The sequence below is a fragment of the Adiantum capillus-veneris genome, chromosome 29 (genome assembly GCF_014529385.1).
Source record: "Adiantum capillus-veneris isolate H3 chromosome 29, ASM1452938v2, whole genome shotgun sequence".
NCBI lineage: Eukaryota > Viridiplantae > Streptophyta > Polypodiopsida > Polypodiales > Pteridaceae > Adiantum > Adiantum capillus-veneris.
The window spans coordinates 30299855-30312834 of NC_140959.1; the positions used below are offsets into that span (position 1 = coordinate 30299855).

General features: G+C 37.8%; 1 protein-coding gene across 1 annotated transcript; it reads right to left on the reverse strand.

The window, feature by feature from the left end:
* Nucleotides 1-209: 209 nt before the first annotated feature.
* Nucleotides 210-1782, reverse strand: LOC147418983 (TLC domain-containing protein At5g14285-like). The gene has a single exon (XM_086505557.1). The coding sequence runs from the start codon at nt 1523-1525 to the stop codon at nt 773-775; it is 753 nt and encodes a 250-aa protein (XP_086361683.1). The 5' UTR covers nt 1526-1782; the 3' UTR covers nt 210-772.
* Between the last annotated feature and the right edge of the window lie 11198 nt (nt 1783-12980).

The window sequence follows — 12980 nt, forward strand, 5'->3', positions numbered from 1 at the left end:
TACAGCTTGTTGTCACAATAAGTTAGAAGCTTGAAATGATTAAAAACACACTTGTGTAACCAAAGTTAGTTTTCCAAAAGTCACCATAGACCAAAAAATAATGCTCCTCACAGTTAAAAACACATCTAAGCCACTTGAATGTTTTCAACCACCTTGAGGTGTTTTGTTATGCCCTTAATTATGCACATGTTTAAAAAATTGCAAACCAGTTCAGCGTGACCGTAATATTCATGTCATTGAAGAATGGGTAAACAATGTTCCAAGCTCGGTTGAGAATACCAGATTTCATACATAATGTTATGACATGAGATACTAAGCCGTGGCCACTTGAGTGGATGGAAAGAATGTATGTTCTTGTAAAGAGGAGAGCAAGAAGCTCCATTACATGTACATAACAATGTTTTATCTTATGCATAAGCTCAATTTTGACATCACACAGAGTAGAGACTCTGCAAACTCTTATCCAATATAAACAAGGAGAATGCTTTTGACAACTGATTAGATCAACTCATTCGTGCCACTTCAAACACTAAAGTGGACTAAAAGTTATTCCAATTTCATGCAAAACAAAGCTATTTACTGTCTTTCATTTGCCTGCAATCAATAAGTGTCCTCTGCTGTACACTTTGCACCTGTTGATAATATGGACATGTATTGTGAAGGCACTCAAGTACATGAATGCTATGAACAAAGCAATGATTGAACCTGTAGAACGCACGTCGACGATCCCGACTTCTTTGCTGACGCAATGCAAGAATTGATAACCTGCAATTCATCTACCATTGGAAACAATTGATGTTGTACTCCTTTTACGTGCCTTGAATTTTCTGAGACCGGCCCACAAACTCTGCATCCACATCACGCTGCCCGCCATTCCAATGACAACCATACCCATCCACAAAGCCGCAAGCCAGAATGGGATCACCTGCCTCCCCTCATTTAACAGGTAGAATTTGCAAAGCTTCCATGTGAGGATAGGCCCCACAATACCACGTGCAACTGTGAATAGAATTGTAAAAGGCAGGGATGCACTTTCGTAGATCCTCTTGGCGCGTGGTGATATAACTCGACCCAGACGAGCGATCGTCCACACGCTCTGTAGTGGCGTAGTGATCTCACCCACCGCCATCAAGGCCATGACGGAGACAGCACCATGCCCAACGTAGTATTTACATGTGAGCATGTATATGGATGTGGCCACATGATGGAATATGAACTTGTAATCTTCGGGGACGAACAGCACGTAATGGAGAAGATCGACGAGGAAATAGGCGATGCTGAAATCCATAAGGGAATTTTGATGAGGGGAATTGGGTGCATCGAGTTGCCATGGGACGTGCAGAAGGTTGTAAGCGGCAAGGGTAAAAGAGATCGCGCCGTGCACCAGGGACATGGAGCAGCTGGCCGCCTCGAATCGTGCCTTGTACTTCCATTGGGGGAAGAGGGAGAAATACCCAACTGCGTAGATGGCAATGAATAGGGGGATGCTGGCTGGGAGGCTAAAACTCTGCAGGAAAGAGTCCATGGCAAGAAGACCCAATACTGTGTCAGAGGCCGCAAGTTGCGCAATTGGACGAAAAGCAGCAGACGAGCGGACAATACTTGGGTCACGAAAGCATATTCTGTCTGGGTACGTCTTTCACCTTCCCCTGCGCGCTTTCACCTTCCAAGTTCCCCTACGCGAACTCTCTTTGCGTGGAGAATCTGGAGATATGAGCAGACGTCTGCAAAAAAAACTTCGATATGGAAAGCTAATTTAAAAGGGCGCTCTTTACCGACTCCCGAATGTGACCCTGCTCAGGAAAAATATATCTGCAACAATTGCTAAGAAAGTAGGCCTGCCCTTTAAAATATCTTTTTGGCTTTCTAAAAGAAACCTTAGTGTTGTGTTAGGTTAGCGAGACTTTTATTGTTTCCAGTGCCGTGATGGAGACTTACCTTACATGATATTTCCATTTTAATTTATTAAATGAATCTTTCTTTTTTACTTTCAAGTGATGATTGAGATATACCTTGAATGTTATTTTTGATTTTAAAATATTAAATAGTTCTGTTTATTTCACTTTCCATTTCACATCCTGACATGTCTTGACATTTTTTGCATTCTAATGTTTTAAATTGCTAAAGTGAAGCTTTATTTTACATAATTCTAGTAAGTTCTATTCATACATACATACATACATACACATACATATGTTTTTTTTTTATATTCTATTGTTTTAGAATGTGAAGTGAAGCTTTATTTTGCATAATTCAAGTAAGTTCTACTCATACATACATAGATACACACACACATATATATATTTATTTATATTTATATTTATATTTATACACACATGTATAAATAAACTCTTTTTATTTCACCTTTGGTTTCACAGACTCACATGGCTTTACTTTTCTTGCTTTCTATAGCTTAATTTCAGTCAATGTTTGAAAAAATCTCTTTTATTAAGTGGCCACTGATTGAGTTTCGTTGTCACAAGGAAGCAAACTGGAAATATTAGGAGAAATTTTGAAATTTGCAAGTATTTTGTCACATATTTCACCGGTTTTTCTTCCTTTTACCATGGATTGCAATAAGCTAGTCTCGATTTTCAATCGAATCAAGGCTAAACTGGGGCAATCCTTCCCAAACACTCATTCCAGTTAAACTCGATGTAATGACTATCACTTCTTATTGTTTTAGAAAGCCATTGTGATCCTTTCACTTGTTTAAAAAAGGATGAAACAACATTATAGAAGATATGCAATAAAAATGATTATATTACTAAAAGTGGGGTATTTACATCTTAAAAGAGTAGGTGCTAAGTCAGAGTGGGACTCAAGTGGGAGAAGAAAGGCGGTAAGGAGGGGGACTTGGCACCAACAAGAAGAGCAAGAAGGGGCCATGGCAGTCCTAAGAGGTTGGCACTTGGAAAGCACGAGAGAAAGGGGGAGGTCATGAGGGGCTGAAATGGGGAAACTTACAAGCGAGGAAACTCCCGAGGGGTTGCGCATGAAGGAGAGCGTGCCGCAGAGAAACAAGTCGGGAGGGGGCTCTGATAGCATTGTTGGGAAGGTGGGTATGCTTATGTTGGAAGCGACGAGCATGGCCAAGAGAGGCATGATTTGCAAGCCATTATTATTCATTCATTCTCACACCGCCAACCTATATTTGCCTTGCCTCCCTTAGGACCTTCATGTACCTACCTAACCCATTTGATGTTGAGGAAGCGGATGCTAAGAAGACCCTGAAGACCCCAAGATAAGGATAATAGTTAGTCTTGATCTTCTATTGGCACTCGCTTGACTCAGCTTCATTGTGCTCCTTTCTCAACCACCTTTGGCTTCACACACACACACACACACACACACACACACACACACACACACATTGTGATAGCTCCTACAGTTACATTTAATTTTAAACTCTACAACTAGGAGCGCACACACACACACACACACACACACACACACACACACACACACACACATGATCTTTTGGCAAAGTATTTAACTTAGACTTATCGTCACTAACAACACCTTAGCACTACTTTTTCTTGTAAAATCTCTTCAATCTCAGAAATCCTATTATAACTTACCTGCCTGGGTTTAATTTAAACTTCTTCCACTAACGATACCCTGACACTTTATTCTAGCGAACTGTAACTCTGATTATTTTGCTAATAATCGAGAGACGGCTCTGAGTACCTTTTAGTAAATAAAAAAAAACACTTAGGTGAATTCTTTTCCGGATAATCCCAAAGTAAATATTTCATTCACCTTTGACAATTATCCCTTGAAAACAGGACTCGAGAAAATATTGGTTCGCTCTATCCAAAGCCTTTTCACAATGAAAAATGGCCAGTTTAAATTTGGGCAAAAAGGTTCTCAAGCCATTTCAAAATTATGAAATTTTTCAGTTATAATATAAGATTTTTAGTTATCCCTCTCACATTTAGAGTTAAACATGCTCATATGTATATGAAAAGGTTCCAAAGTGGGGTCCACAAAAAATGTTCCCTAGCCGTGCCCGAATAATACTTTCTCGGCGCGTACTTGAGATAATGGTGAGGGAGTAGTGATGTTTGGTCAATACTATGCATAATAAAATTGATGGGTATAATTGTCTTGTGGGTTACTACTATGGGTCTTACCTCACACGTTTCTTCAAGGGTGAATCTAGAAACACTCCTAGATTCATCTTGATAAAGAAACGTGGATACATACACTCTTTTTAAACTATAAAACACTCCAGAACGACGAAAACGAAGAGAAATTGATAAGGTCGTGCTGCAAAAAAATTGCCTAGCTTGGAAGCTTGCATTAAAAAAATCTTGGCGCTAACGAACCCATGTACTAGTCGAGCTGCATTGATGAAGTTTCTCTCTCTCTCTCTCTCTCTCTCTCTCACACACACACACACACACACACACACACACACACACACACACACACACACACACACACACAATTGCGTTATATAAAGAGCAGCTATCTTACGCTCTCCAACTACATAGCTTGCGAGCCTCTCAATACGCTTTTATTGAGAACGCCTCGGCATCTTTATTATAAGCTCACTTAGTGCATATGTTTTTAGCATAAAACATGAATAATATTGTGTATTTAGTGATTCAAAACAAGTTGTGGCTCAAGAGGATTACAATAATCTAAGTATCACGCACTTGCTTAGTCTGCCAAATTTCGCACTACGTACCACCATATTAGAAGAAAGGCGGTAACACGCTGACGACTTCATACACATGGCAGAGATCGTTGATAACATCACATCGATCGCAACCTCCTAGGTTATTGTCTATTTTTTCGCTGTACAAAGCTTATCCTACATTCACCTTTTTTAACAAAATGCGATTATGCATTCTTACTTATAAAACATATTTTTAGTTCAAAGAAAAAATTGTCCATTTATTTGCTTTTGACTCGTACATGTTTTTGCTTTAACACTGCAGAAATAATAACACAAGAAAAAAAGAGGGGAACATATAACCTTTTTTACCCTCAATCTTGTTATTTTTTAGGTCAACTTTGAACTTGATGCAGGTTGTCTTAACAGTAGATATATTTTTTGAAATAATGCTTTGTTTAAGACGTTTGAAGCCAAAGGTTCCGCAGTACATGAAGGTTTCCTTATGGAAGGTTATTTGGGGTGCTCTATCGACGACAGGGGTGAAGATTCAGGAGAGAGGGATTGGGTCAGATCGATGCTTGGGGTGCAGGCTAGCTAGTGAAGATTTGGCCCACCTATTCATGGACTGCCCATCTATCAAAGGCCTCGCAGGGAAAGTATGCAAGTGGGTCCAGAGAACATGGAAAATTAGCTTTTTCAAGACTGACCTATTCCTTGGAGGTAAAAATTCAGGTAGTCCTGCACTCTTTGTCAGCACTCAGATCGTCAGATACTTCTTCTTTCATAATGTATGGCAGACAAGGAACCACTGTGTGTTTGAAGGAGGTTATGAGGTGGCAAGCTTCACAAAAATTAGACAAGAAAGCGAAGTGCTAATATGGGCACTCGAGCGCAAGCATCACTCAAAGGATTGGTCTAGGACTTTTTGTGCCTTGTTGTCAGCACATGGAATGCCTAGGATGGGGGCAAATCTTGGCCATCGGTAAATAAAAGATCTCAGAACGACAAGAGTATGGACCTTGTGTATCAAGGATGTGGAGGCGGGTTCGTAGGGGTGGCTGCCCTGATAGCCGATGTAATTATGATCCCTGGAGGTTGTCATGGCTTAACATGAGCATGACAAAACCTTGTAATTTTTTGGGATGCTCAAAATAATTCATTCACAATTGTGAGTTTTGCTATATAAAAAAAAAGACGTTTAAATCTTTGTAGAAAAGATAGTCAAGCAAATAAAGCACTAGCTCCATTTTTTAGCATATTACAAGTAGTTTTATAGCTAAACATTTTGCCAGACACTAGGCAAAAGAGTATTGCTTCATAATTTTACTTAATACCAATTTCTGATATTGGAATTGTTTCACAAACAATAGTTTGTTTACAAATAATTAGAGTCTCCCCTCTTTCTAGCCGGTAACATTTTGGCTCAAAAAACAACGTTGAATAGATTGTATACATTTACTGGTGTAGCGATTTATAAGATCGTGTTCAACCATGGTTGTTGTAAATAAAGTACTAAAATATGTTAATCAAGCAAATAAAGCTTTAAAAAGTATTACCCAGAATCATGAATACTTCTATCATCTATCAATTGGCTATGCTGGACAATCCTATCCTTAGACTTGGTTTGAAGTATTCCATAGACAAAGTCTGTGTACACATCATTCGAGTTTCTAATATGTCCAACCATTAGCTCTTATGGGTCTAGACAAGAAGTTACTAACTTCTTCAAACAGTTTTTGAATGCATGGATAAGAGAGACATAGATAACAACTCCCGAGTCCGTCCTATACCTGCATTCCATGCCTAAATAAAAATGCTAATGATTTTTTTGTTTGCATGATGGTTGAAGGTAAGGATTCCGGTTTCTTTTATCGTTGAATTCAAATGTTGTTCGAACAATTTTTTGCAAGGATACTTCTTCTACTGCTGCTACTTCATTTTTATTTCTTAGATGTAATAAAACATCAAAACTCCAGTTCAAATGTCCATTGTTTTTTTTGGTTTAAAAAATGTATGTATTCACTTTTATTAATCTTTGTCATGTCACTTTTTTAATATATTGTTCAATTGTGAATAAAGTATATAGATTAATACTCCAACACACACACATAGGCACAAGGGTTTAAATTGCTTTGTCAATTTATGACCAGAAGTATGGCAAAGATACATAAAAATTAGATTATTAGGTCTTGACCTAATTATCTAATTGGGATACATACACAGAGTTATTATATCCTTGGATTGATTGGTTTAAAGTTTTATGTATTACCTCTTTAATTTTTCATTCACTTTTTGTCAGGTATCTCAACCATACAAATATATTGCCCAAATGCGGATTCTTAACCCCAAAAAATATAGAAGCTATCAACAAAAAATTGAGAATGGCCCGTGCTAATTTGTACAAACATACCCTTAGACGTCCTTTGATGTTTCCTACAAATAGATACATACCTTTCCTTGCTAGAGCTGCCAAAAAAATATAAAAATTTGGTTGAAAAAACTTTCTTTCTACTTTCCTCTAATTTATGATGATTTATCTATTTTTCAGACTGACTCCTTTGCCCTTGGGTTGGAATTTTCTGTCGAGCTTGCTTCCTCTAAAGTGAGTATTTATGTTCTACGTTGCATTGAAGAAGAAACTGCATCTAAACTTATTATTGGATCAAAAAATTTAGAGAATTATCCTCATGGTCTATTATTTAGTTGAGCACTGCTTTGTTGAATTGCAACTTCTTTCATTTAACAATTGGATCAAACTCTTAGCAGCTCTGGGTAGAAACAAGAAGGAAGGACTTAAGTTCTTAGAAGAGGAATTAAATCAACTTCCTCTGCTTCAAAAATTGCACACACAGTCACTTGCTACCTTTTCCTCCTCTAGTGCAGTGTTAACCAATTTTCTTAAAAAGTTATGCGGACTCAACCCAGCCTTCATTACTACACTAGCTGCTACGACTGTCAATGTAACAAGCAGTATCTTCAATCGCTATCCGACGATACTGGAAGTTGTTAAGAATTTTCAACATGACTTATGCTCGCTTAGTGAGTCCACTCTATTAAAAATGGTTCCTAAAGTGTCAAAATGCTTCCCATTTCTTCCTTCAAAACAAGTAGAGGCTAAAGGTGCAAGTGTGGACAATCAACTTTGGACCCTTCCCAACAACGGCTTTCTTGTGCCTATCTCACTTGAGTCTTGGATTTTCTTAGCTAATTTGCATGCTGCCTACATGGCTCAATGTAGGGTTCATATTCTTAAAGGTACCCAATTTTTGGATAAAGGAGAGTTAATCAATGCTCCTTTACCATGAACTTTTTGGATCCCGCAAAATGCTCTACTAAAACTGGGATTTATGGGCGCACAAAGAGTATTATGTCTTTCTCCAAGCCAAATGTAGACTACTATTTAGATTCTATTTGGAACATTTACATACATGTGTCTGCAAGTTCCTTGATAACAAAGCAGCATGAAAATCAAGCATAATTTGGTTTGATCATACAGTTTGGTACATTCTTAATCACCTGGAATTATTATTTCCAGACAAAGCTGCAAAATTTCACTTATCATTAATAGGTTCATGGCTGGGTAGACAAGCTCGTAACTTGGTTTTAGCTCAAATTGCTTTCATTTACTTCCGCAAGATGATGCTTGAAGTCCTCAAAGAGCTTAAAGAAGATGAACCTGGAACCTTTCTAACATCCTATGGGAACTACAAAGGAGTAAAGACTCTTCTCAATCTGCTTATACCTAATATGGAAGAAGAATCTGTCCCATCCCTAAAACGACCTATTTTTTTAACTAACACTCCTAATTCGCTTACTTCTTTAAATTAGGAAAAAAATGGACTCATTTTCGGGCCTTTTAGCTCTAGTGAGAGAATTCTCCTTAGCTAATAGGAAGAAGGTTAACGTTACGTTGGAAAAACCTTTTTCCTCATTTTGAAAATGTCCATGAAAACCATTTTGGTGAAATTGTCACTATCATCAAAAAAGTAAGGCGCTTGATAATGACATCTTGCACAAGCGCCGAACGCCTTTTTATGACCCGATGTTGCTATCCTATAAAGTGAAGTACTTGTACTTATGCATCTCGCACAAGTATCAATCACCTTTTTATGAAGTACTCGCAATTTAAATTCGAACAGATCGTACTTGATAGTGATTGATAGGTACTATTTAAGACTATGAAGGAGTCAGAACCAAGTGAATAAAGGTCCTTGAGGGGTCTTTGGGACCTCTATTCGCTTGGTTCTGACCTCATGAGGCCCTAGGCTTAAAAATGCTATATCTTGAGCTAGAGACGTTAGATTTCAGGGTTTTAAAGAGCTATCCTAAGGTTTTTGGACGTTTCGGATGCATCCATGGTATTATTTTTGTATTTTGAAAACAAATCTTATGTGTTTTCTCTCATCGCACATCGCATCACTCATTAAGATTCATAGACATGGATTTTTGTGTACACTTAAGTTGGGCTCTCGAAAAGCATTTTGTACGAGCATGCATTGAAGTGATTGAGCAAACTTTTACGTATGTACTATGAGAAATAGAATTCCAAAAAAAGACTTTTGCATTTTTCATAATTACCTCTCTCTATGCTGAGTTGGCGTTTCTTACAGGGCCCAAAATTGAGTCCAAGTTTCTTCTAATGTTTAACTCCCTCTATTACTTCTCGTTCTAACTTTGGCAGAGGTAAAACTAAAAGCTATATCGGTAGAGGTAGAGCCAAAAAGCTTCTTGTAAAACATCTTCTTGATATGTGATTGTAATATTTTCAGGTTACTACCAATATGGCGGGCAAGAAGATCTTTAATAAAAGCAAGGAGACTCAGAACCAGATTTTTGTGCATTGTCTTTTTGTTAACAAAATTCTAGGATTATACACACCTAAGTCCATTTTTATGGAAATATTTCATCAACACTTTGGTAATACTTCTCTACTTGATTCTGTTTTGTTTGGATGGAATACACATATCCACTGAAAAATTGGTTTTACAATACTGCTATAACTGTGTTTAGTATACAGACTATACATCACAATTTGAAAAATTTGGCTCACACATTTGTACTTCAAACCTAGACATTTGCGAGAATCATGATATTCGCGTACTACTGAACAAAGAATTGAATCATATTCCCTTACCATCACTCAACCCTCACTTAGATTTTGTTTCCCTTCTTAACTACTTAACCAACTTGATTAATAAACTCCAACTGGAGTTAGCGGTGATCCACACCATCTCTCCAACTACTTTTTCATAATGTTTCAAACAAAGTAGGTAACATGAAACCACAATGTCTTAGTACGGACACTACTTAGTTTACTATTGATATAATCACAAAAATAAGGGATCTAACATTTAAATTCTTTATTGTGGGACTAGACAAAACTGGGAACACAGCTTCAAGTATTTGTAAACAACTGGTGCGTTTAGGTGCACTAGAAAGATGGAATGGGGATGTATTCTCCATTTCTGCAATAGATACGGGAAAACTACTTATATCTCATGTTCAAGAAATTGGTTACAACATGGATAACAAAAAACTACATGTACTTTTTCCCACTTACAAAGCACATAAACATAATTTTAAATGGATCTCAGATGCCTCCAATGGAATCTATACTAAAATTACGGACTGTCTAACCAAATGTCTTAATTTGATCCTAATCGAACTAGAACTCCATTGTGCAACTAAACAAAAAACCACTCGCGAGTTTCTTGGGATCAATTACAATCCATTCTAGATTATTAAGAATAGTACGGAACTATTCCTAAACTTCCCAAAACATATTACACATGTATATACAGCAGACATTATACAATGCTATGAAAACATTTCCATTTTTGGACCTTACGCTTGCTCTTGGTCTTAGAAGAGCTGATTGATGTTGCCTTTAGAAATAGAGCAAAAAACCATTATTTTGCTATCTCCCTCATCAAAGAACCAGCTTGGGTTAAAAAATGTACGCACACTATCCCTCTTCATTTTAATCAAATTAGTTTGATAATTCACCTTCATTGGCTACTCAACAATAGTTTTATCCAACTTGGAACAAACTGTTTTAAACAACAAAAAGGGAATCCTATGGGTTTCTCATGTTCACCAGTACTATGTAACCTTTATTTAGCTTACTTTCAATACAAATGGTATATTAGACAATTACATAACTCTGAGACACAGATAAAACTCACACAATTTATACATACTGCAAGATATATGGACGATATTCTCAGTTTAAAGAATAAATTTTTAATGGAACAGCTTATTAACATCTATCCCTTAGATGTGCTTAAAATAGAAGATACTATTTCATTAGAGGGTGAATCCTTCACAACTAGTACAACTTATTTTACAATAAAAATCACGTTATTTGTACCATTTACATTGGACTTTACATCAAGTTATAGTTGGAAAAGAGATAAATTTCAATTTACTACTATTAAATTATTCAAAGAAAAAAGTAATCGCCTATATAAAAACACGATTAATACTTGCTTAGGAATTCTATACCTTATTATGTACTCTTCTAGTGATTCCTTCATTGCAATTGAAGAAATCTCTAAACTAGTAAACAACTTTATGCACAATGGGTTTCTAAAGCTTAAAATACTGAATACCATTATTCAATCACTTAATAAAAATGAATGGCTTGGAACTAAAGCCAATAAAAATGAATGGCTTGGAACTACGGCCAATAAAAATACTATCATCAATTTGAGTGAAGTAGTAGGCCCCACTCTATGGGTCTACTGCCTCATAGAGTGAGTGTGCTTGGGTTTGGGTGGGAACACACACACACACACACACACACACACACACACACACACACACACACACACACATTGTGATAGTTCCTACTGTTACTGTGCGCTCCTTGCCGCACTGTCGAAGCAAGGGACTTGCCAATACACTGTATGCGAGCCACAAACGGCTCCAAGCACACAACAAGCCTAAACTAGCAAGCTCAAGAAAACAAAGGGTGTGTCACTCACCGCTCTACGCTCGCCTTCGTGGTGGATTCCTCGCCGCGATGAAGAAGAAGCTACAGTCGTGCCGCGCTCAACCGCTTCGCCGCCGTCGTGCCTTCGTAATGCTCGATCGCACACACACTCTCTCTCTCTCTCTCTCACACACACACACACACACAAGGAGGTGAAGAAGAAGAAGATGGAGATGGAGCAAGAGCACTCTTCAATTGCACAAATGAGAGAATGAGTAAAAATTAGGTTTAGTTGGCTTTTATAGGAGCTCACCCCATTCACACTTGGGCGCCCATGCTTAACCAACTAATCCCTTGAATGTCCTAGTTAGAGTGCGCCTCTCATCGGCGATCACTCTACCTTTCCCTATTGGACCGACAAGCCCGGTACCTGACTCTACCAAATACATAATACGCGTCCATCGTAGGTGATGGGGTGTCCGTGAGCCGTGAGGGTTAACATGCCCCCCTTCCTGATGTAGATTCCGTCCTCGGAAGCTATTGAGTTGAAGCTGGGTCGTCGAGGTGGAAGAGCATTTGAGATGAATGTCCTTAGCCTTCTTCAGTCACTGCAAAATCAAACAACATTGGCACAGTAATGGCAGTCTCTTAAAAAGCATATGCAGTTTTAGGTAGACAAATTGATTGGAAAAAGAATTTCAAACAATTTGATAGCAATGAACATTAAATTGCAATGTAATCAAATGCATAAACAGATGTAAAGGTATAAAATTAAACAAGTCTGGGGTCGCTAATTTGACGGTCGAAAGGCACTAGAGATCGAATATTAATACCATGGGTAAGCTTCTTAATTTTCTGTGGTCAATTAAGTTGTTTAATCGCGAGAGCCAAGTATTCATGTTCGAGGGCTGACTAGAGGCTATATCTAGAAAACCTTGTAGTTAAGCTACCATAAAAGGAATTTCTCATGAAATCATCGCCTGACTGATTACTTTTTCTTTGACCCCCCAAGGTCTTTTCACATTGATTCAATTATGATGTGTGTGCTTATTTTGTATGCCTTGGGTTTTTTGCTTTTCAAGGAAAAGCGCCCACGCTGGGAACCTCTAGGGCTCTAGTACCATAGCCGATACATGTGAGTGAAGTACCAAATCAAGCTGAGATTTCTCTTCCAGCTTAAAATTTTACATTGTGGCACTTTGATTTTTGCTTGTTCATTTTCAACATTTAAATTTTGTAACTTTGGGGGGTCATATAACACTGTTACATTCCCCAGGCTCATCACATTAGTAAACTCCCTTTATAATACTTAAGCTAAAGGTCAATAGGGTCAAGCCCACTAGAAAGCCCTAGTACATTTCATACAATGCTGCCTAAATCGGATTAAGAACCTAAGTAACCATTGTTTATTAGGAAGGC

What these genes read in the sequence shown, in the direction of transcription:
- LOC147418983 (XM_086505557.1), bottom strand. Translation starts at nt 1,525, where the DNA reads ATGGACTCTTTCCTGCAGAGTTTTAGCCTCCCAGCCAGCATCCCCCTA.